Source organism: Frieseomelitta varia, unplaced genomic scaffold (assembly GCF_011392965.1).
Source record: "Frieseomelitta varia isolate USP_RPSP 00005682 unplaced genomic scaffold, Fvar_1.2 scaffold_397, whole genome shotgun sequence".
Lineage (NCBI taxonomy): Eukaryota > Metazoa > Arthropoda > Insecta > Hymenoptera > Apidae > Frieseomelitta > Frieseomelitta varia.
In genome coordinates this window covers 30407-49164 of record NW_025110142.1, presented here as the reverse complement: position 1 = coordinate 49164, position 18758 = coordinate 30407, and the positions used below count along the sequence as shown (strand labels likewise).

The window sequence follows — 18758 nt, the reverse complement described above, 5'->3', positions numbered from 1 at the left end:
ACTGTCGAACTGTTGACCAAAATTTACAAACGTGCATGCTTGAAAATTCAACGTAAGGAAAGGCTAAAGGAGTCCAAGAATTTACAAACATCCGAGGCCAGACAATCGTGGGAGGTCAGGTGTGCAACACCTGCAGAAAAGGGATCTCTCTTGAGCAACGATTATCTGGCAACTCATCGCTATCATTGCCTCACAAGCCATTAACCAAAAACGTCGGGGACCAAGGATCGTCCGCGTGTAACGTTAATTCCACAAGGGACACGCNACACACACACACACACACACACACACACACACACACACACACACACACACACACACACACACACACACACACACACACGTGAAAACACAGACGTATACTTTCGTTGGAAAGTTACAAAACCGCCAGAACCAGGGATGAAGGTACGAACGAATTCAACGTTCCGCTTCGGGCCATCGTTTCTCTCCTTCTACCTTTTCACTCTCTCTTTTATCCTCTCTTTCTCGCTCGCCGGTCCCTTTCCACGGCTCGAGCTACGGTCTGTAAACGTGCATTTTCATCGTCGCAAAATTAGTTCTCTTCCGATGAAAAAGCTTACTTCTATCGAGGGGAAGAGAGAGAAAGCGCGTGCACCCCCTTTTTTCCCCTGTGTAGATTGCTTCAAAGCAAATACTCGTCTACCCCCACTCAACCCCTCCAGCCCTCACGGTACGGCCCCGCGAGGAAATTACGGGAACCGGAGGTAAATCTAACGAATTTCCATTGTAACGCGATGCAGCCAGCCAGCCGGCAGGCTTCATCTTGATTTTTCGAGACAACGGCAGACTCTTTCAGCCGTGGATGCTGCATATTGATCCGGTTAACTGCCACTGGTCTACGCTTTCTGTGTTCCTCCTGCTGGGACCTCTTCTTGTTTGTTGTCTGCGTGAACACCTCGCGGAGGCATTGACAACCAATTGAAATGGTCGTTCGAATGAAAAAGTTCGTTTGACTGAATGAAATAGTCAAGAAGAGTATTTGAGTAGAATACACTCTATTGAGCGTAACGTAAAAGAGTTAGAAGGATCCGTGAGACATTAAAAAAAAAAAAATAATAATAATAAAAGAGGATTCGAAGCTGTTGGAAATTTTTCAAACTGGGGAATTTCTCTCTCTCTCTCAGCGCACCAAGACACGCAAGGACAGACGCCACGAAAGCACGAAATAAATCCGCCAATTATTTCTCTAACGATCGTGTCCGGAATCCTGCAAAGCCTGCCCCGCCGTCGAATTATTTGCCGGTCGCGTCCTCGCAAAGCGGCATCGAAGACTCAACTCCCAGTGCAAGGCGTGAGAGGAAGAAAGGTCAACAGTTAGTCGGTGTGTCAGATCGTGTCGAGCAACCACGTACCGTCGTCGACAACGATCTTTACGTCATTGTCCCACGGGGAATCCATGCCATTAACGAGTTTCGAGCTTCTTACTTTCCATCCGCTGAACTCTCCCAACCCCTCCCCGAGAGGGGCTCTGCCTCTGAAGTGTCGCTCGCCTAGGCGATGCGCTTCAGTCGACAAAGACGGCTCGAACCTGCCAATTAAGGTAGTTATCAAATTCAATGGCTCAAAGGGAATCGCTGATCACGGTGGACTGAATGTAACCGGGCGACATCAAGACATCGTCGAGGCTTGCCTAACCTTTTTTTTTTTTTAAGCTGTTTCTCTCTCGTCTCTTCCCGGGGGGGTAGTAGATCGATGTAAGACGCCTTCGAAGCTTCTTGGATCGCGCCTCGCAAACGACTTCGCGACCCGTCGTTTGTGCTTTCGCCGTCATTAAAACAGCTTCTGTCGTTCGTCTGATTGCTCGTTCAGACGTTCAGGCCGCGCTCGTCGATGCCACGACGCAGAGTGACAGCTTCTCGCTGCTTGGCAGCCGTGAGAGGCAAAAAAGAAAGACGATTGCACCGACGCTGTTATGTTATAAGGTTATTACGATGCTTGGAGAGCATGCTAAGAAGGAAAACGATGATTCCCTCTTTTCTAGGGGAAGAAATAACCAATAAATGGGTTGAGATGCGTTGTAAGTTTCAAGGAGCATCGATTTTCAATCGAGTGATCTCCGAGAACAAGGGAGGAAGATCAAACAGAGCCCAAGTGGCAGGTGTATATATTTCGAGATCGAATTTTCATCGGGAAGAGAACAAGCTAACGTTGCGGAGATCGTTAATAATTTACTTTTTGACGTTCCACGGTAGCTTTCGTGCTAACCGGAGACATCGAGAGACGTCCTCGATTGGGGCGCCGCCACTTTGCAAACTCGCGGACATCGGCTAAGTAACTGCGGAACTTGTTAATGGCCGTCAGGAGAACAATGACGCTTGATACTCCGTTCCAAGCCCATTGTCGTCAGCCACTTTCAACCTCTTACGTATTTTTCATGCGTTGACGACAATCAACTTTGGGTTAGGTTTGGAAGATTCTAAATTCCTTTCACCACTTGAAGTAAGCCCACCATGTTCCTAAACATCGACATTCATCTTTCATTTTATTGAATTTCGAACATCAGGTTTGCAACTTTCAATTTCTGTCGTTTGACTCTGATATTCAAAGTTCAATGAAAAAAAAAAAAAAAAAATCGATTACAAGTTTTAAGAGTTACAAAGGGAAGATATCAATCTTTAGACTTATTTTCGAGAAAAGTTTTTTAACAGTCGTTCTTAGAGACGTTTGAATTTTGACAATTTTCAAAAAGAACGAATTCGTGACTGTCAAAGAAGAAGCTCAGAAGTACTTCAAAACGAGATCAATTGGATCTCTTTTTTTACAAAGCCAAAATCAGTTAAAATTATCGACAATCTTTCAATCCTCGGTACATTTATGCTCTTCGTTGCATTAATACTACTAAATACTACTACGTAGATTTACAAAATCTTCAGATGTATACCTTCAGATATCTCAATAATGAAAAAAAATTAAAACAGAAAATTCTTGATATCTCATGAACGAAGAGAGATAAGAGATACATTTGTATGACTCCTTTTCATTATTTTTAGACGTATAGTTCCCGAAGTGGATCCCACAAGTTACGAAACACCCTGTATATTACCGCCCGAAATCCTCAGACCATTCTCTGAACGCAGGGAACAGAGATCGAATCCGAAACAATTACACGTCGCACGCGGTGTGACAGTGGGGTCGATAGCCTTTTCCCGCGTTCTGGCACGCGTTCCAGGCGGCCATGTTCCCCAACCCTCTGCAACACTCGACTCGCCACTTGTCCAGCGGTATGCGACTCGTTTGACGTCGTACAGGCAAATCTTCGTGACAATCCCCCCTGTTCGTGTTCATCGGTCTGGCAACTCGCAACGCGGTCTCGAGACACGGCGGACACTGTTCTCTCTCCCTCTCGAGGGGCGGAAGGGGAGGGCGAAAGTGCAGTCACCCTCCTAGCCGGGTTTGCCAGAAGGGCAAAGGAACCGCATCGGAGAACTCGACGAGACTTTCCCCTTTCGACTTAATTGGCGGCTTCGAGACTAACGGTGCCGGCCGTCTACGTCGATTGAAGTGCCGCTTTGGCCACGCTCGTCGACTAAGAAGCTGGAAACTCGTTAACGGTCCTCGCGAAACAATCGATCCCGCCCCCTTCAGATTTCGTCTATTTTTCTCGTTTCTTGCCTTTTTTTCTTTTTCTGTTCTTTCTCGCTTTTTTCCCTTTTCTTTCAGAACGAGTCGGCGAGCTGGCGAACGAGTTTTAGACAGAGCGGAGATTTTGAGCGAGATTGGATTGAGTAAAAGTTGATAGATATTGGTTAGGTTGGTCACCTTGCACCGAGTCAGACACGAAGGCGAATTGATAGGATATATTACTCGAGATAAGTAAACTTATCTGTTCAGACGGAAGAAGCCGAGTCTGAACGGAATGGAAGCTCAAGTTTAAACAGGCTCAAGCCGAATCTTTTAACGATCGCAACTGAGAAAATGGACCAAACGTTGCGAATAGGGGAACAGCGAAATGTGTGCGGTTAGGTTATGTGAGGGCGCTGCGGGCAAGGTCTGATGGTGAGTTATGTTCTAGCTAATTGCGGTGATTAGGTACGTACATAAGTGTAGGATAGGACTGGGAATTGGGTCGACGTGTTACTATTCTACGAGTAAGGAAAAACCAAGTAGCCGCACTCTGCAAACAATCTGGCCTACGTAACATGTTGCAGGAAGCAATTTTGCAGATTACGAACGTACAGGAATTTAGGCAAGGTCACGTTGAGTTTTTAACAGCGTGGACAAGGCGTAGAAACTGGGCCCGCAGAATTTGGGAATTCCAGCTAAATCTTGGATACACACTTGGCGAGGAGGATTAATAACAATTTAATAAAAAAGCCACTCGGTGCCACCTGCTCCAAACTTAAGCGAGATTTAACGCGGCTAATAGACTATCACGGGCGAACTAAATAAGTTTCGCGTGAAACTATGTTGCCTGGCCGCACCAGTGAATCGGCTTCCACTTTTAATGATAGTAATAAGCCACGCTAAGGAATTTATTACAAGCCCGACCTGCCAGATATAACATATTCCTAATGGTGCATAATGTCCCGGAACGAGATCGTAATCGAGATGAAGATTACAGTTTCCGCTATTCAGAACAATTTCGTCTGCTATACGATCACGACCCTTTAAGCTGTTTATTACCGAAGTTAGCACAGCCCGGGAAATATTTACGCGCTTTCAGCTTATCTCCGGCAGTTCTTTTACGATCCATTCACATGCAAATTAACCGTACAATACCACGTGATACTACGTAACGACGGAAATTCCGCCATTTCTTTGCTTAATGCCCGCCAACCGATCAATTGACCGATCACCTAACTACAGTTTTCCCTTCGACTGCCTCGGTTGAGAGAAGTTTCCAGGTCAACTTTCTCGGTACGTTCACATTAGCAGAAATTGTATAAAACTACGAGAAACTAGTTTAGCAGAGATCATTCTTCAAAGAACTGCGCAAACCAAGATAAGCCCAAGTATCCAATCGGTTTTTTATATCACGGAATTATGAAACGTAATTCTACAATTTATACATAAGAAACTTTTCATCCTCCAAGATTCACCTAAATACGTACATACGTAAATTGTCCTCCACGTTCGTACCAGCGTGTAATTCCTTCCCCTAATCTCTATCCGTCCCTAAAGGGTTACCGCGCGATGATTAATCGCACGAGAAATCGAAACAATAAGAACAACGTGTTTCTCCTCCCTCGGTGCTTCCTCCAGGACAAGGGTAATTTATCCTGGCCACGTGGTGCCTACACGAGGACAGGCCTAAAGTACCGTGCACGCGGTGAGGGATGTCGCGAGTCGCATGACGCATCGTTGAAAGGATGACACTGTTTCGACTGAAACTAATCTCGTTTTCTGTCGTATACCGGCAAGAATTTTAGAGATACGAGAATATCCAAATCTTTGTCAAATCAACAACTTTCCTATTCTAAATTACTAGAAATTTCTGGAACTGTTAAAAAGCTTGCCTATTAACTTTTATAAATAATTAAATACTATTAACATATATACTCGAAGTGTCACGTGTCTTAGGGTCTTTGCTAAATCATTTACATTTTCGCGAGCTATAGTACGCCTATTCTTACGCTCGCGAGGGCTTCGCGCCAGATTCGGTGCAACAAGGGGTGGATTAAGGCGTTTTGTGCCCGGTCCACAGCCGGGCCAGGCTAATAGAAAGAGGAAAATGGATCCAATTCGACTGTTTTTCTGGCCTGGATGCCCCGTTTTCACGGCTCGTTGCGCGAGACCGTGGGGTGGTATGGCATGACGCGGTGTTTGCGCCCCTCCGTGCACCCCCTCGGCGAACTGTCGATCGAGGGGATGATTTACGACGCGATAATAGCAGCCGGAAATCGTGGCGCCGGTTTTATCGTCTGGTTCAACCCTTTGACGACTTGTGCCGTGGCCGAGAACATTTATTAACGAGTCGTTCCTCGAGTGATCGAACATTTTTTTTTTTTTTTTTTCTCCGTTTTCATCCCGAGGGGAGATTTATGAATAGAGAGAAAGTGGATTTTTGGCAAGTTGAAGTTCAAATGATCAATTTATAATTTCTGCTGGATACTTCACTCGTGGAAAATTTTTTTAGCGTTTATATAGATTTTTTGCAAAATGCGAAAGTAAATCCTACTATAAAGTTTCTTTCGCTTTAAAGTCCTTGATGGGAATTTTATACTTTAATCGCCGGTAATTCTAGCATTAAATATTTATTTTTAATATAAGATTCTTCAATAATTTTCACGTGCTCAGCGAGTTCAAACATTTATTTTCAATTCCCAGAGAATTTTAAGAAGAATTTTGTATTATTAAGAACTATTATTATTATTCTTCTAGTTTATCTTCAAAACCGTATTTAAATTTCAAAAAATTGTACGATACGTCGCGAAAATTTTGGTAGGTCAAACGGAGAGGGGAAGTGGATGGGCAGCCTATTTCGAGGATAATGGAGCCGAGTATGAAAAACGGGCACCACGTTTAATTTATTCCGCGATGGTAGGCAAGAAAGGTATTCATCGGCCTGTCACACGGTCGATACGCGGAATAACAAGATGATTGCGGACGATATAATTTATTCCGCGATTACGGGATAAGAAACTGCAAGAATAACCACTTACCGGCATGCGATGCACCAAGGATGCACGAATGCGGCAGCAGAAAGCAAGTCAGCACTAATGGCCACTTCATCTTCGAATCTGCAACAGTAAAAAATGGAAACAACAATCTTAGAAAGGGATCGTCCAACATATCAATATATTCACGATTGTTCGTGACAAATTTGATCTTTGCTAAATTTCGCTTTTCTATATACAGAAAAACCCATGTTGTCCCAGTTTTCGTTCCTAACCTCAAAAATCCACCGATAACATAACCTCAGGAAACCCGATTATTACCGAGGGTCCACGGGCCAAGTTAACGACGCATGAATCAACAGTAGCAACTGTGTCGAGCGCAGGACCCTCGTTCACCGAAAAATAGTCAGTCATCGAGTTTCCATCGATACAGAGCGTCGAATGTTCGACATAGGGGAGTCATTATTCAGTTCCGCTCGAGCGAAAGAATGACCAATCGAACAGTTTCGGCTACCATCCCTAATTGCAAGCTGTAGATGTTTGGAGGCGAGCACAGCGGCTCGCGTTAATTCGCCGCCAGTGTGCTATTTCTCAGTATTTCTCAGCCAGGGGTGGCTGAATAAGTACGGAGAGCCGGGGAGAGCCTAGACCGAAACGTTTACCACTCCACTTTTCCGCCATTTCGAGCCGATCAATTGTGGAAGCAAGTTACACTCCGCCAATTGAGGGATTTTTTTACAAACGCTTTTGCGTTAATGTCCGCCACGTGTTTCTTGGGAGTGGCTAATTAGCAAAGGGGGAGGGATGAATTTCAGACGTTTGCCTTCAGGCACACTAATTACGATGTAAGGTATTGACATTGTTGCACCGCAAGTGCGTGGACATTTTCGTTGAGTTCATTGTAACCTTCTAAGTCTAAGTAAGCACTTTCGTTTTGTAATTTTCGAAAAGGTAAGTGTACTTTCGTGGACGATTCGTTGGTGACTTTCTCGCGATTTTGTTCCAGCGGATGGAATTACGATGTAACGAGGTATAAATCAGGCAAACACTCCCGACCCAATTTGAAAATCGCAGAAGCGGGCAGAAACGGAACAGGAGTATCGGTGGTCCGCGGGAAATCCAATTCAATGCAATCGGGCGAGAGCGACGCGAAACAATTCGTGACGATGGAAGGGAGATCAATGTTTCAGGAAAATCGAGCCGTGAGGGCGGCCATAAATTCGCCATCTCCTCGAGATCCTTGGAAACCGCGTCACGAACCAACAGTTTCGTCGCGTCCGTGGCGAATCGTCTCTCTGATCTTTCTTCCTGCCGTACAAAGAGGAGAAAAAAAACCACGCGCACACACACACATACATGGGCGCGCGAGAAAACGAGGAGACGAAGAGAAAACACGAAGCTAATATCCAGCAGCAAGGTTTTAGTTTTCTTTATTAGCCGAGGGTATCGTGAACCACCTGCAAATGTCGATGATCCTCGAACACTGGCGAACGACGAATTTCGATTCTTCGGGATCTTTTCACGCTTTTCGAAGAAGTTTCGTGATTTTTGAATTCTGTCAGTTCTTCTAGCTAAAAGAAAGAAACCTCTCCACCTTTTTTTTAAACACGGAAACCCCAATTATCCTAATCATATCGCCGGTTTAACTCCCTCCCCCGTCTCCAGAGAAGAATTCAGGAACAATACCGAAAAGATCACTAGCAGGGAGAGAAGCAGACTGTCCCCGGGGAAACTTTGTCCCGGTGGAGAACACCGGCCCGGTGAAACAGAAAAAGACATCTTTATCGCAGCCGGGGACACAAAGAGACGCGGCTGGGTGGAAGAGAGCTCGGTAATTTGCTTTCACCGCGAGAAATAAAACGTAGGGAGGGTGGACAGAGGCGGGGTGGATCGGACGATCAATGGACGGATTAAAGGGAAACGCGCGGATTTTCGAAGGAGCTCGGAAGCCAGCAACGCGGAAACCGGACGCCGAGCAAGGTCTCCCGCCCTCCTTGCTCGCTCGTAAGAAGAGAAAAAAACAAAGAGAGTAGAGAGAGAGAGAGAGAGTTAATATTCCACGATAGGGAGGCTGGAAGGAGCCTTTATTTTTCTTTATTAACCGGGACAACAATGGCCCTGGGATAGGAGCGAGCGCCGGTGTCAATGGTCTGGCTTTTCGCAAGCTCGAGCGAGCCTGCGAGCCAGCCGAGCGGATAGGACGAGGCCGCATCTGCGGATTCCTCCCCCTCCGCCATCCGCCCCACCCGGGTCTGCGTCGTCTGCGTCAGAGGAACACACAGAGCTAGTGGCTACAAGCCTGGAAAAGAGTTATGGGAGAGAGCCTGGGCATCCGAGCACACGGACGGGGCGGAATGATATTAAAAAACCGAGGGAGGAATTGCGCGGCCTCCACGACAGTGTATCACCCGTCGAATTAATGTTGCAGTAAGGACACCTGCTTGCGCTGGATCAGACGACTACGGGTCCCGGATAAACAGCTGGGTCTTGCGGCGTATCTGATTGCGGGCGGATTTTCCATTCTGAAACGTGTTCAAGACGATTGGTCGCGTAATCGAGGATACACCAAGACGAATCTGTCGTGGACTTTGGTTAGGTTCGCTGGGCCTCGTTGTTGAGTATCTTGAGGAAGCAGTTCGGTACGTTTGTTGGACATTAGTTGGATCTACGGGCTGAATTGTTCTTTTAAATTGAACCAAGTTGGGATTTCCTCTTTGAACGACATTGAGGAACGATCAGGAAGAGGTTTGAGAGATGACTCTGCTGTGTCGAGTTTGGGCTCGAGCTACTTCGGTCCGTTCGTTTGGTTCCGGTTGACAGAAGCTTGTTACAGACAGGACGCCGCGACACGTAGAACCGAACGCGAAACAAAGAGCCGAAAGAGCTTAAAATCCCGAAAGGGAGTCACTCGAGAGTGTCCGCGACAGAGCCAGGGCAGCCAGTGTTATCTGTAACCAATAGCGTCGCGTTCCAGAGCGGCGACGGAAGGATCCGAAGTAGAGAATGAAGGACAAAGAGAGGACACTGAAAGAAGAGAAACGAGGGAAACGCGACTGGCAATGTACGCAGGGGTAGAAAAGAAGAGGAAGGCGGTTGGGCGACGAGGAGACGAGAGGGCAGAAAGAAGTTGGGCGATGCCAGTTAGAAGAGAAACAGACTGAGAAAAGGAAAGGAGCGTCGCTGTCTGTCTGTCCCTCCGATGGTCAGGCAATCACCCTTGCTACGACCGTCTCTCCTCTCTGGAACTCCGCGTGCTCGATCCCCTAAATAGCCATGCGACGCTGCCAGCCACCGTATTGCATTCCGGAGGCGCTCGCATGGCTCTCCCCTAACGCCTACACGTGTAACGCGCGTTCCACTCGTACGTGCACGCGAATACTATGGATTTTTCCCCGGGTATCTGTTCACCAGCTCTCAAAATTCGAAATTTCCACGACTCGCGTCTCAAAGACGTATTCAAAAGACACCACGCGACGCGATAAATTTCCGTTTTCGGGTTAATTAACTTTCACAATTAATTCAATCGGTCGTTGAAAATTCAAATTAACCAAGCAACGATCATTTGTGCGATAAATTTGAACTCGCCGAGTCGCCTTTGTTGGAGATTCGAGAGTCGCGATCAATCTACACGCACGCGCGTGGAGAAGAAGCGCGTCGGAATACGAATGCAGTTGTACGAAATCCTGTGGGACACGATACAACACGATCCCCAGTGTCAACAACCCCATAATCCAGCCATACAGCGTGCGTGCCGTTGCCCGCAGTCTGCGTTATGACACGCATCGGATTATGTACGCGGCTTAATGCCCCCGCTGACATGGTCGATCGTTGTAACGACTCTGATGTTCCAGCACTTGAGAGTGCAACGTTACGAGGAGAAATGCGTCTAATGATCATTAGACCAAGGATTTTTCTCTGCCGGAGTGCAGAGGAATTTGAAGGTGCAAGTTGGTCCGTTTAATACGCAGAAATAGGTAAAATATTGAGTAGTAGAAAAGAGTATCATATTTTATTAAACAGGTTATTTTATTAATAGACGTGTCATCCTCGGAAATTTTCTAAATCGAAATGAAATTCAATATTCCGTGTCAGTTTGAAGAGGCGGAGTTTTATATATATATATAAAATATATATATCGCGGGGCAAGAAGTTCTCGCGTTTCGGATTTAATATAACGTTCATCGCATTGTTGAACTTACCCCGTTCGAGGAGTAAAATTTAGCCTCACAAACCTGCACATTTAAAATTTATTACACGAGTCGAGAATGTCTGACGTGGAAGAGAGAGAGAGAGAAAGAGAGAGAGAGAGAGAGAGAGAGAGAAAGGGAGGGAGGGAGAAAGAGGTGGCTGAGGGCGGCGGTAGACTGGAGGAATTTGTAATTTAAAGCAAAGTAAATTCCGCATAAACGCCAGTTTATAATTCTAAATAACTCTCTGTGTACAATCGATGTTAATTCGCGAACAAAATCTAATGAACAACGATGCACGTCTGGGTCGTCTCTCCCGAATCGTCGTGATTTTAATAAACAAGAGACTTCTCCGAGAGACGAGACAGATCTCGCCGTTGAAATTAAATTTGCATGAAAATCCACGGTATCTGGTTTACACGGTGTCCGTGTATAGATCTGGTTATCGTCGATATTAGCGAGAACCGCGGATATTACCGAATTCCGTAAGCCTCCCTAGATCTCTTCACGTCATAACTGGCCCAAAGTACTAATGCGCGCAAGCTGTTAATCCCGGGAACAGCTAAGAAATCTCAACCACGTCATAAATCCACTTAAGGGGCAGGCTGAATCCTCGGTAAAGCCCCGGCGCTCCAATCGTTCATAAATTCGCCGATAGTTGGCTAGCTGATGCATCATTAGAGGAATTTCACGATCAACCGAGCGATGCAGCGCCATCGTAACTGCCGGTTACACTAGTTGCGCATTGCGCTCAACTTTGGAAACTAATAAATCAAACATCGGTGATTAACTCGATTGTTAAACTTGACTGTGTGTGTGTTACAAGTATCGTATGAATATCAATTTTCACAAATATCTTCGTTGCTTTTACCTCCAGCTGTAAGTTCCCAATGTTCGCTCCGAGAGACAAAGAAAAAAAAACAAAAAAGAAAAGAAAAAAGAGAACGAAGCTGAAAATGAGTAGCTGAGGAGCAACTCGGCTTATTTTCCCCGGAGCCACGTTCGCATGCATCGTGTACAGATTGAAATCCGACGAGGCATCGATCGAGACTCGACGAAATTCCACGGAGCGGGGGGAGGGATGGGAGGAGGGGAGGCGCTGGCACGCACGGAAAAGTCCGGCTACTCCTGCCAACAGAAATACCACCACGGAATCCTGCATTTTTTCTCGTCCGATATGAGGCATAGCCGGGCATTCAATTAATCTTCGGCTCTCGAGGATCGATTCTCTGCAAGGAACACAAGGGACATTTCTCTCGCGTGTGAGAGAACCATGTTGCGAGGTTAGAATCACGTGATCTCCCTAGGACAAAATGACGTCACGATAGATTCTCTCCCCCTTTCAATTGCGTACGCAATGAATCAACTTTGACGCTGAAACTGTCGAGAATGAGCTAACGAACAAACGAAATTATGTACCGAGGTTATGAATTGAGAAACGAATTGAGAAAAATTGAAGAAAGAGCAAAAGAATTCTGAATACTACTAGAAAATACGTTTTCCTTTAGTTAGAAACTGAAGGAAGAGCAAAGTTCATTTTTTTCTCACGTTTCTTCCATTCCACGTTTTACGTAATCGACTGAAAGAAACCCGCGACTAAGTATAATTGCACTCGTGTTACTGTTACGTGAAACATGTGAGAACCGAGGGATCGGAGTTTTTGAATAGGAAGTCGTACGATGGCAGCAACTCGAAAGCGTCGAGCGCAGCTTTTTATATCGTCATGCACGTGTAAGTCACCTTCGCATCAGTGAGGAATTCTTTTATATATATATATATATTCGTGTAATTAATAAACAAATAATTACGTAGCGTAAATTTAGCTTCATACTACGTAGCAACATTGGGATGATACTACATATATTGGAAATTGAGCGAAAGTAGTTGAAACGGTTTTAATAATAAATGGCATAAGAGAAAGGAAACGGGAGAGTGGCGTGAAGCAGTGGAAGGAAGGAAACGAGTCGATTTACGCTAACAGCCAAACTACAGCTTAGTCAAATATTGTTCAATGGCTTTCAAATGAGCCAATGCATAGCCCCGTTCACGTTCCAATCATGTACAACGCGTTGAATAATATTTGTCGTTGCAGTATGAATGAAGCATCCATGTAAATAGTCGAAACGAAATTACATTTGAATAATAAATTTTCCCACCGGTTCGTATAAAATTTTTATTCCCCGCGTTACTCCGCTGCGTAACTGTCGCTCACTATCCAGGATACGTACGAGCGATTACTATTGCCTGTGATAATTCATTTCTCTCAATCTTGTAAAAATAATTCATTGCAACAGAAAATAAATACCCGAGATTTTAGAAAAGGGAAAAGAAATAAATTGCTACTTAATTTCCTTGTAAAATATACAGAAAGAGCGTGCAACAAAAATTCTCTGTCTTACTCTGTTGTTTAATCCCCTGGGGACGTTCAAACGAGCAGCAACGTGTCACAACGTCGACGACGCCATAAGTGAATGCGCGACAGAACGAGACGACTTCTTGAAAAGCCAGAAATTAAAGGGAAGAAAAAAGAAAGGGAGAAGAGAGAACAGAAAAAGAGAGGCGGTCGGTCCAGTCATCCTCCGCGGAGCCGGAAATTTCCGGAAACGCGAATTTTCATTGTGCCGGGGGCGAAGGTATCCGGAAACGATAACAACGAGCCACATAACCGTGCGGATAAACAATAGTCGACAAACAACGGGCGAGAATTCTGCATTTTACGGGCTCATCGTGGCCCGCCAATAATGGACGCCCGAACGGGACACGTTTCCACGATGAAACAGCCGGATGGAAACCCAGCCGGGATCAACATGATGTGGGGAAAGTGGTACGCCACTCGCTGGAAGATATCTACGCCTCTATGGCTCGACCATGCCAACGTGGGAATATTTTTCGCGGTGCTTCCTGCTTTCACCGAGATACAACTGAAGGATACTCTTCGTGTGAAAGTTGAGACTTTTTTTTTTCTTTTTTTTTCTACAGCAGGGCGAGGAAGAGTTTCTTCTAGACTGAGCAGCTGTTTGAAAGTTTATTAAGCGTAGATTAGAAAGAATTATTGAACACTTCAATTTGAAATTATTCAGATTGTCAAAATTTTCAGATTGGCAATTAAATTATTAAATTATCAGAGAATGATTAAACTATTGCGAGTCAATTTTTTTTTATTTTCAGCAATCCTGGCCACAAGGTACTGCCGACTAAAAGAAAGACCCATCCAAAATTTCCAGAGGCCGTAATATACTAACACCGGATTCGCGTCAATATACTGTAACACTTCATAATGGCAATGACGTCAGCGCGCTCGTCCCTCATCCAGGACCTCGTCTGTTTATCACGGACCATCGTGGGCCGCTGATTAAACCGAATACCCATAATGGAGCCTACACGTGTAATCCTGCACCCCGGGGTTTATAAAAACGTCCTCGGCGCGCGGCGGCGAGGGGGAAAAGCGTGCAGACTCGTTAACTGATAATCGATAATCCTCATCCGCCTGGCCGGTCCACCTCGCCCTCCCCCTTTTTCCATCCGTCCTCGCGAACGTACAACAACAACGGACAGAAAATATTGACGCGATCCAGCGAGCATTGTGCAAGCGATATTAAAGCTTTCACGGCGGGACTCGGTGAACTTTTCGCGGCAAGCAGACTGTTGTAAATCGACGTAGACGGAGGCTTGCTCCTCGAACCACGACGCTGGCCAAATAAAACAAGAGGATATCGAATCCGTCGAATGACAAAGCGCCACGGCGGTGGATCACGTCAGCTATTCGCTTGGCTGGTCGCACCAGGGCCAAAGGCATCGCGATACGTATTAAGTACGATGCTTGTTTACTTATTAGACCTCGTGTTTTGCATGCGTATTTATTCAGAAGTGTTTCCGGTTACTCTGGATTAGTCTGGTTGGACAACGAGGGCAATGAGTCGAATTTAAAACGTAGATTGGAGTGGAATTTTTAATACATAGAGAAATTAAGATTTTGACAAATACACACTTTCTCGATAAAGATTCAATATATTAAAAATCTCCTGTGGCAACTGTTTTCGATAGCACTGATTTGGAACCAAGTTTCAATTCGTTCAGGTTGAAATTGAAGCAAAGCACCGGATGGAAGTCGTCATCGTGCATTAAAAAAGAAGATAGATAGATAGATAGATAGATAGAGAGAGAAAGAGAGATGGAAAGCGAAGAAAGGAACGCGGAGGTAAAAATGTCGGAGGTAGTTGGTATTCCTGTCGGGGATGTTTTCGTTAAGTTCCACCTTCATTTCTGTAAAACGTTTGCAGCACGTGAATACTTGCTTTCAAGCGTATTGTACAACTCTTAACCGCAACTAGGTCAGCGCGAGTCGTATATGCCGGATACTTTAATCTTTTATGTGATTGTTACGGGAATACTTGTGCTACCCCATGCAGTTTCTCTTTGCATAGTTAACTACTTGCTCGGCGTGTGCACGCGTGCACGAGCAACCTTTCCCTTGGAGAAAGAAAAAAGAAAGGAAAAAGAAAAAAAAAGAGGACTGAACAATCGCCCTTTGTAATCAACGTCAATATTTGCCGATTAATGGAATCTGATTACGAACGTTCACTTATTTTGCGGATTTATCTATTCGTTCGTTTTGGAACTCTGAATTTTAGAAGTCACGTGATTTTGGTTCGAAGAACCAAAGAGTATAATTTCGTGTAAATCCGAAATTTAAGAAAATTTCAAGCACGATCGTTGCAGCTTTGTCAATTTTCGCACTGATATTTTTAAGTATTTCAACAATAAAGGATAAGAAAAATCATTTTGGCACTCGGTTTTCGTAAATAAATCGATGTGATTAATTTCCTACTTTTCTAGATTCTGTTCCTTTCATCGCCCGAATTAATAACAATATTCAGCCTCATTTTATCAATCGACAGTGCCACATCTTCATTAATATCAATTTTAGCATTATTTGTCATCCACATGCAATAATGTTAACCAATGATTACGTTTTCATTGCACCAAATTCTGCGTATAATACGTTTCTAGTTTCCATATTAATACACCGTTCGCGATTTCGCAACAACTCCAAATTCCAAAATGCTCGTTAATTCCTGCAATTCTGTTTCAGTCGAGTATCGTTTTAAATTGGTTTTACAGTACAGATTTACAAATTTAACGACGCTTCGTATTATACGATACAAACTATCGCGACTTTCCAGCTTTTAGAAACATCCCTCCGCGGAAACATATTTCGACGAGTCAGTTTATCCACGAGAATAAAATTTTCCCTTCCCCCAAGACGTCGAGTATCGATTATCTCTTTACCTTCCGAGAAATTTATATAGACGACATGTAAAATGTCATGTTATTTGGAGGACGGATCTCCGAGGATCTTTGATTGCATTATTCAACAACTTCTTTCTGCAACATTCTCTCTACTGCGAAAATCTTACACCACTTTCCCTTCCGGAGACTATCCAATTCCGTGTTCCATCCCTGTTGACACGTCGTCACGCGAATCGTGTAACGGAACTCCGGCAACGTGACGCGAATCGCAGCCATAATTACACCGTCGGTGATCCAAGATTTCTCATTGGCAACAGGGGGGGGGGGCAAAAAGGGGGCGAGATTCGCGCAGACAGGGGGGGAGGAGGAACCGCGTAATCGTCAACTTGCGTACCGCAGGTAATTAAGCTCGCTAGGCTTTCGTCCCCCGAAGGGACGAACGCGTGGCAGAGCAAAACCAGCCGTTTGGTCATTTCGTTGATCCCGATCCCGAGGATCTCCCAATTCCACCGAGACGTCGGGACATTCCTCATCTAAGTAAAGTTCTAATCTAGAACGCTGTGGATATCGAGCAAGAGGCAGACGCACGGAGCTTCAAGTTTGCCCGGAGATTATAATATCGAGCTACGGTAAGTTATCGGGCGTACGCCCTTTTTCTCTCTTTTTTTTTATTAGAAAAGTGCAGCAACAACACCGGTTGTAACGTACGATATACATAATATTACAGTTTAGCCCTCAGGAGGGCTAAATTAATCGATACTATACTTCGTCTAAAGCTACGGCCTACGGCAAAGTTACAACGATAAATAAACTTGCATAAAAATTGATTCATAATTTTTCTGCGAAGTACAACGCAAATTCGAAGAAAAATTGTATGTATAAATATTTAATGATACACGTCTCCGTACACTGGGAGATAGAATCTATATCACGTCACGTGGCTGGTATCTTCCCATCTTTGATATCCTCAGCGAGGAATTAAAAATTCTGGCTGCAAAGGTGGTTCGCGAGGGCGCGTTGTATTTTAAACGCCTACCTGTCCTGGCGAGTGCAGCACAAGCGTGCTCAAGACAGAATGTAAACGTAACGCGTGGAATTCATTACGCGCGGCTAGCTCAATTTTCTTGTAAACGTGACTTACTTAAGCCACTTTAAAGACAATTGCCACAACCGGAGCGGGAAGGATACGCGTTTCAGACCTCTCGTGCTTAATTGTACCCGCTCGAAATTAAAACCATTCTCCCCACCCCCCACCCACTTTCGCGCGGCGCGCTTTCGCTCCCAACGACACACCGCTCGCCTCGCAACGCCACTATTTTTCATGTAACCTTCCCCTATTTTTATCCATTACACCGTGTTCGAGGCAACGAGAACTCCATGTTAAAGCAGCAACAAAGCGTTTCCTTGTATCGTACACACGGGCCGATTAATTAACTGAAATTAATTAAAACGCGCACGATAATGTGAGGGGCTCGCTCCACCGCCCCGGCAAAATTAAAACGCCTCCATTTCTCTCTCTTTCTCTCTCTCTCTCTCTGTCTCTCTCTCTCTACCCTTTTCGAATTCTGCTTCGTACAGTAAAGAAGTAAAATATACGATATTTTTTCTGTCAAACTTGCAAACACTTTTTCTCACCTTGATTTTTCAACTTTTTAATCCCGAGCCACCTGAATCCTTCGAACATCCAGATGTTTGCACCTTTGCGTAAATTCTTAAGTTCTCAGGTCCACAAAGTTTTTAATCCCTTTTTTTGTTTTTTTAATATCTCGAAAACTCGTATCGTAGATTCGAATCATCTGAAAATTTCCCCAGAAACTGCGTAGAAATCCACGGGTGAAACGCTTCTAATTACAGTGTAATTCGTCGAGCCGGTGGTTGTTGACACGCGGACTGTTAATCGATATTCAAAGCGGAGCTCGCGCTCGAAAACTACTACGAGGACGCGGCACTCGAAGCCACCGAACACAGCCAGGAGAGGAATCACTTCCTCCTCGACTTCGGGCAATCGATTAAGTCGTACGAGTGGCAGCGCAGTGGCCTGATATTCAACCAGAACTAAGCGATTCTTCGAACTTCGCGATCGAGATCAATTAAACAAATTAATCGAGCACATCTTCGGCTGATAAGTGTCGTTCGCGATACGTCTTCATTGCGCGAGCCGAGTAGGGTGAGTCTGATCGATGAGAACTAATTTGTCCTTTCTCTCTCTCTCTCTCTCTCTCTCTCTCTCTCTCTCTCTCTCTCTCTTTCTCTCACTGTTCGAGTTGTGCCCATCTTCTTCCAACTTGTAGCTACAGGACCTCTCTCGACGTGACAGATCCGAAAGTCTGGCTCCATTCCGTCTTCGAGTAATACCGGGATTAAGGATAAGTAACTTGGAACTGAAGTGCAATGGAAACTTTGCGGGCAACCTTACGTTCGTTGCCATCTGAGAGGTGTGCTCCTGATTCCTGGGAATATTTTACGTTACCGGGATTCCCCCAATCGTGTTTTTGACACTCGCGATCGGTCAACCTATTTTCCATAGAATATTGTCTTTCGTATCTTTGTACATTGAGAGGCTGTCAATCGTCTGTTTCATTTCAACGGGATTGTTTTTATCAGTGTAATCCAGAGCTTTGTTCGCAGACAATATAATCGTTCCGATAGGGAACAATGAGTACCTCTAACTGTCCTGCTATCGATGATAATCTACCTGGCTGTTGCAACGAGATAATTCAAGGCTAAGTGCGTGCGCGGCACG

General features: G+C 44.9%; 1 protein-coding gene across 1 annotated transcript in view; it reads right to left on the bottom strand.

Annotated features, from left to right (window-relative positions):
• The window catches only part of LOC122531387, a 151106-nt gene extending 144395 nt beyond the window's left edge, over positions 1-6711 (bottom strand). Inside the window, exon 1 of the mRNA XM_043659253.1 lies at positions 6624-6711. Within this exon, the coding sequence (XP_043515188.1) occupies positions 6624-6693 (70 nt within the window). The 5' untranslated portion in view covers positions 6694-6711. The remainder of the gene's footprint in view (positions 1-6623) is intronic.
• Between the last annotated feature and the right edge of the window lie 12047 nt (positions 6712-18758).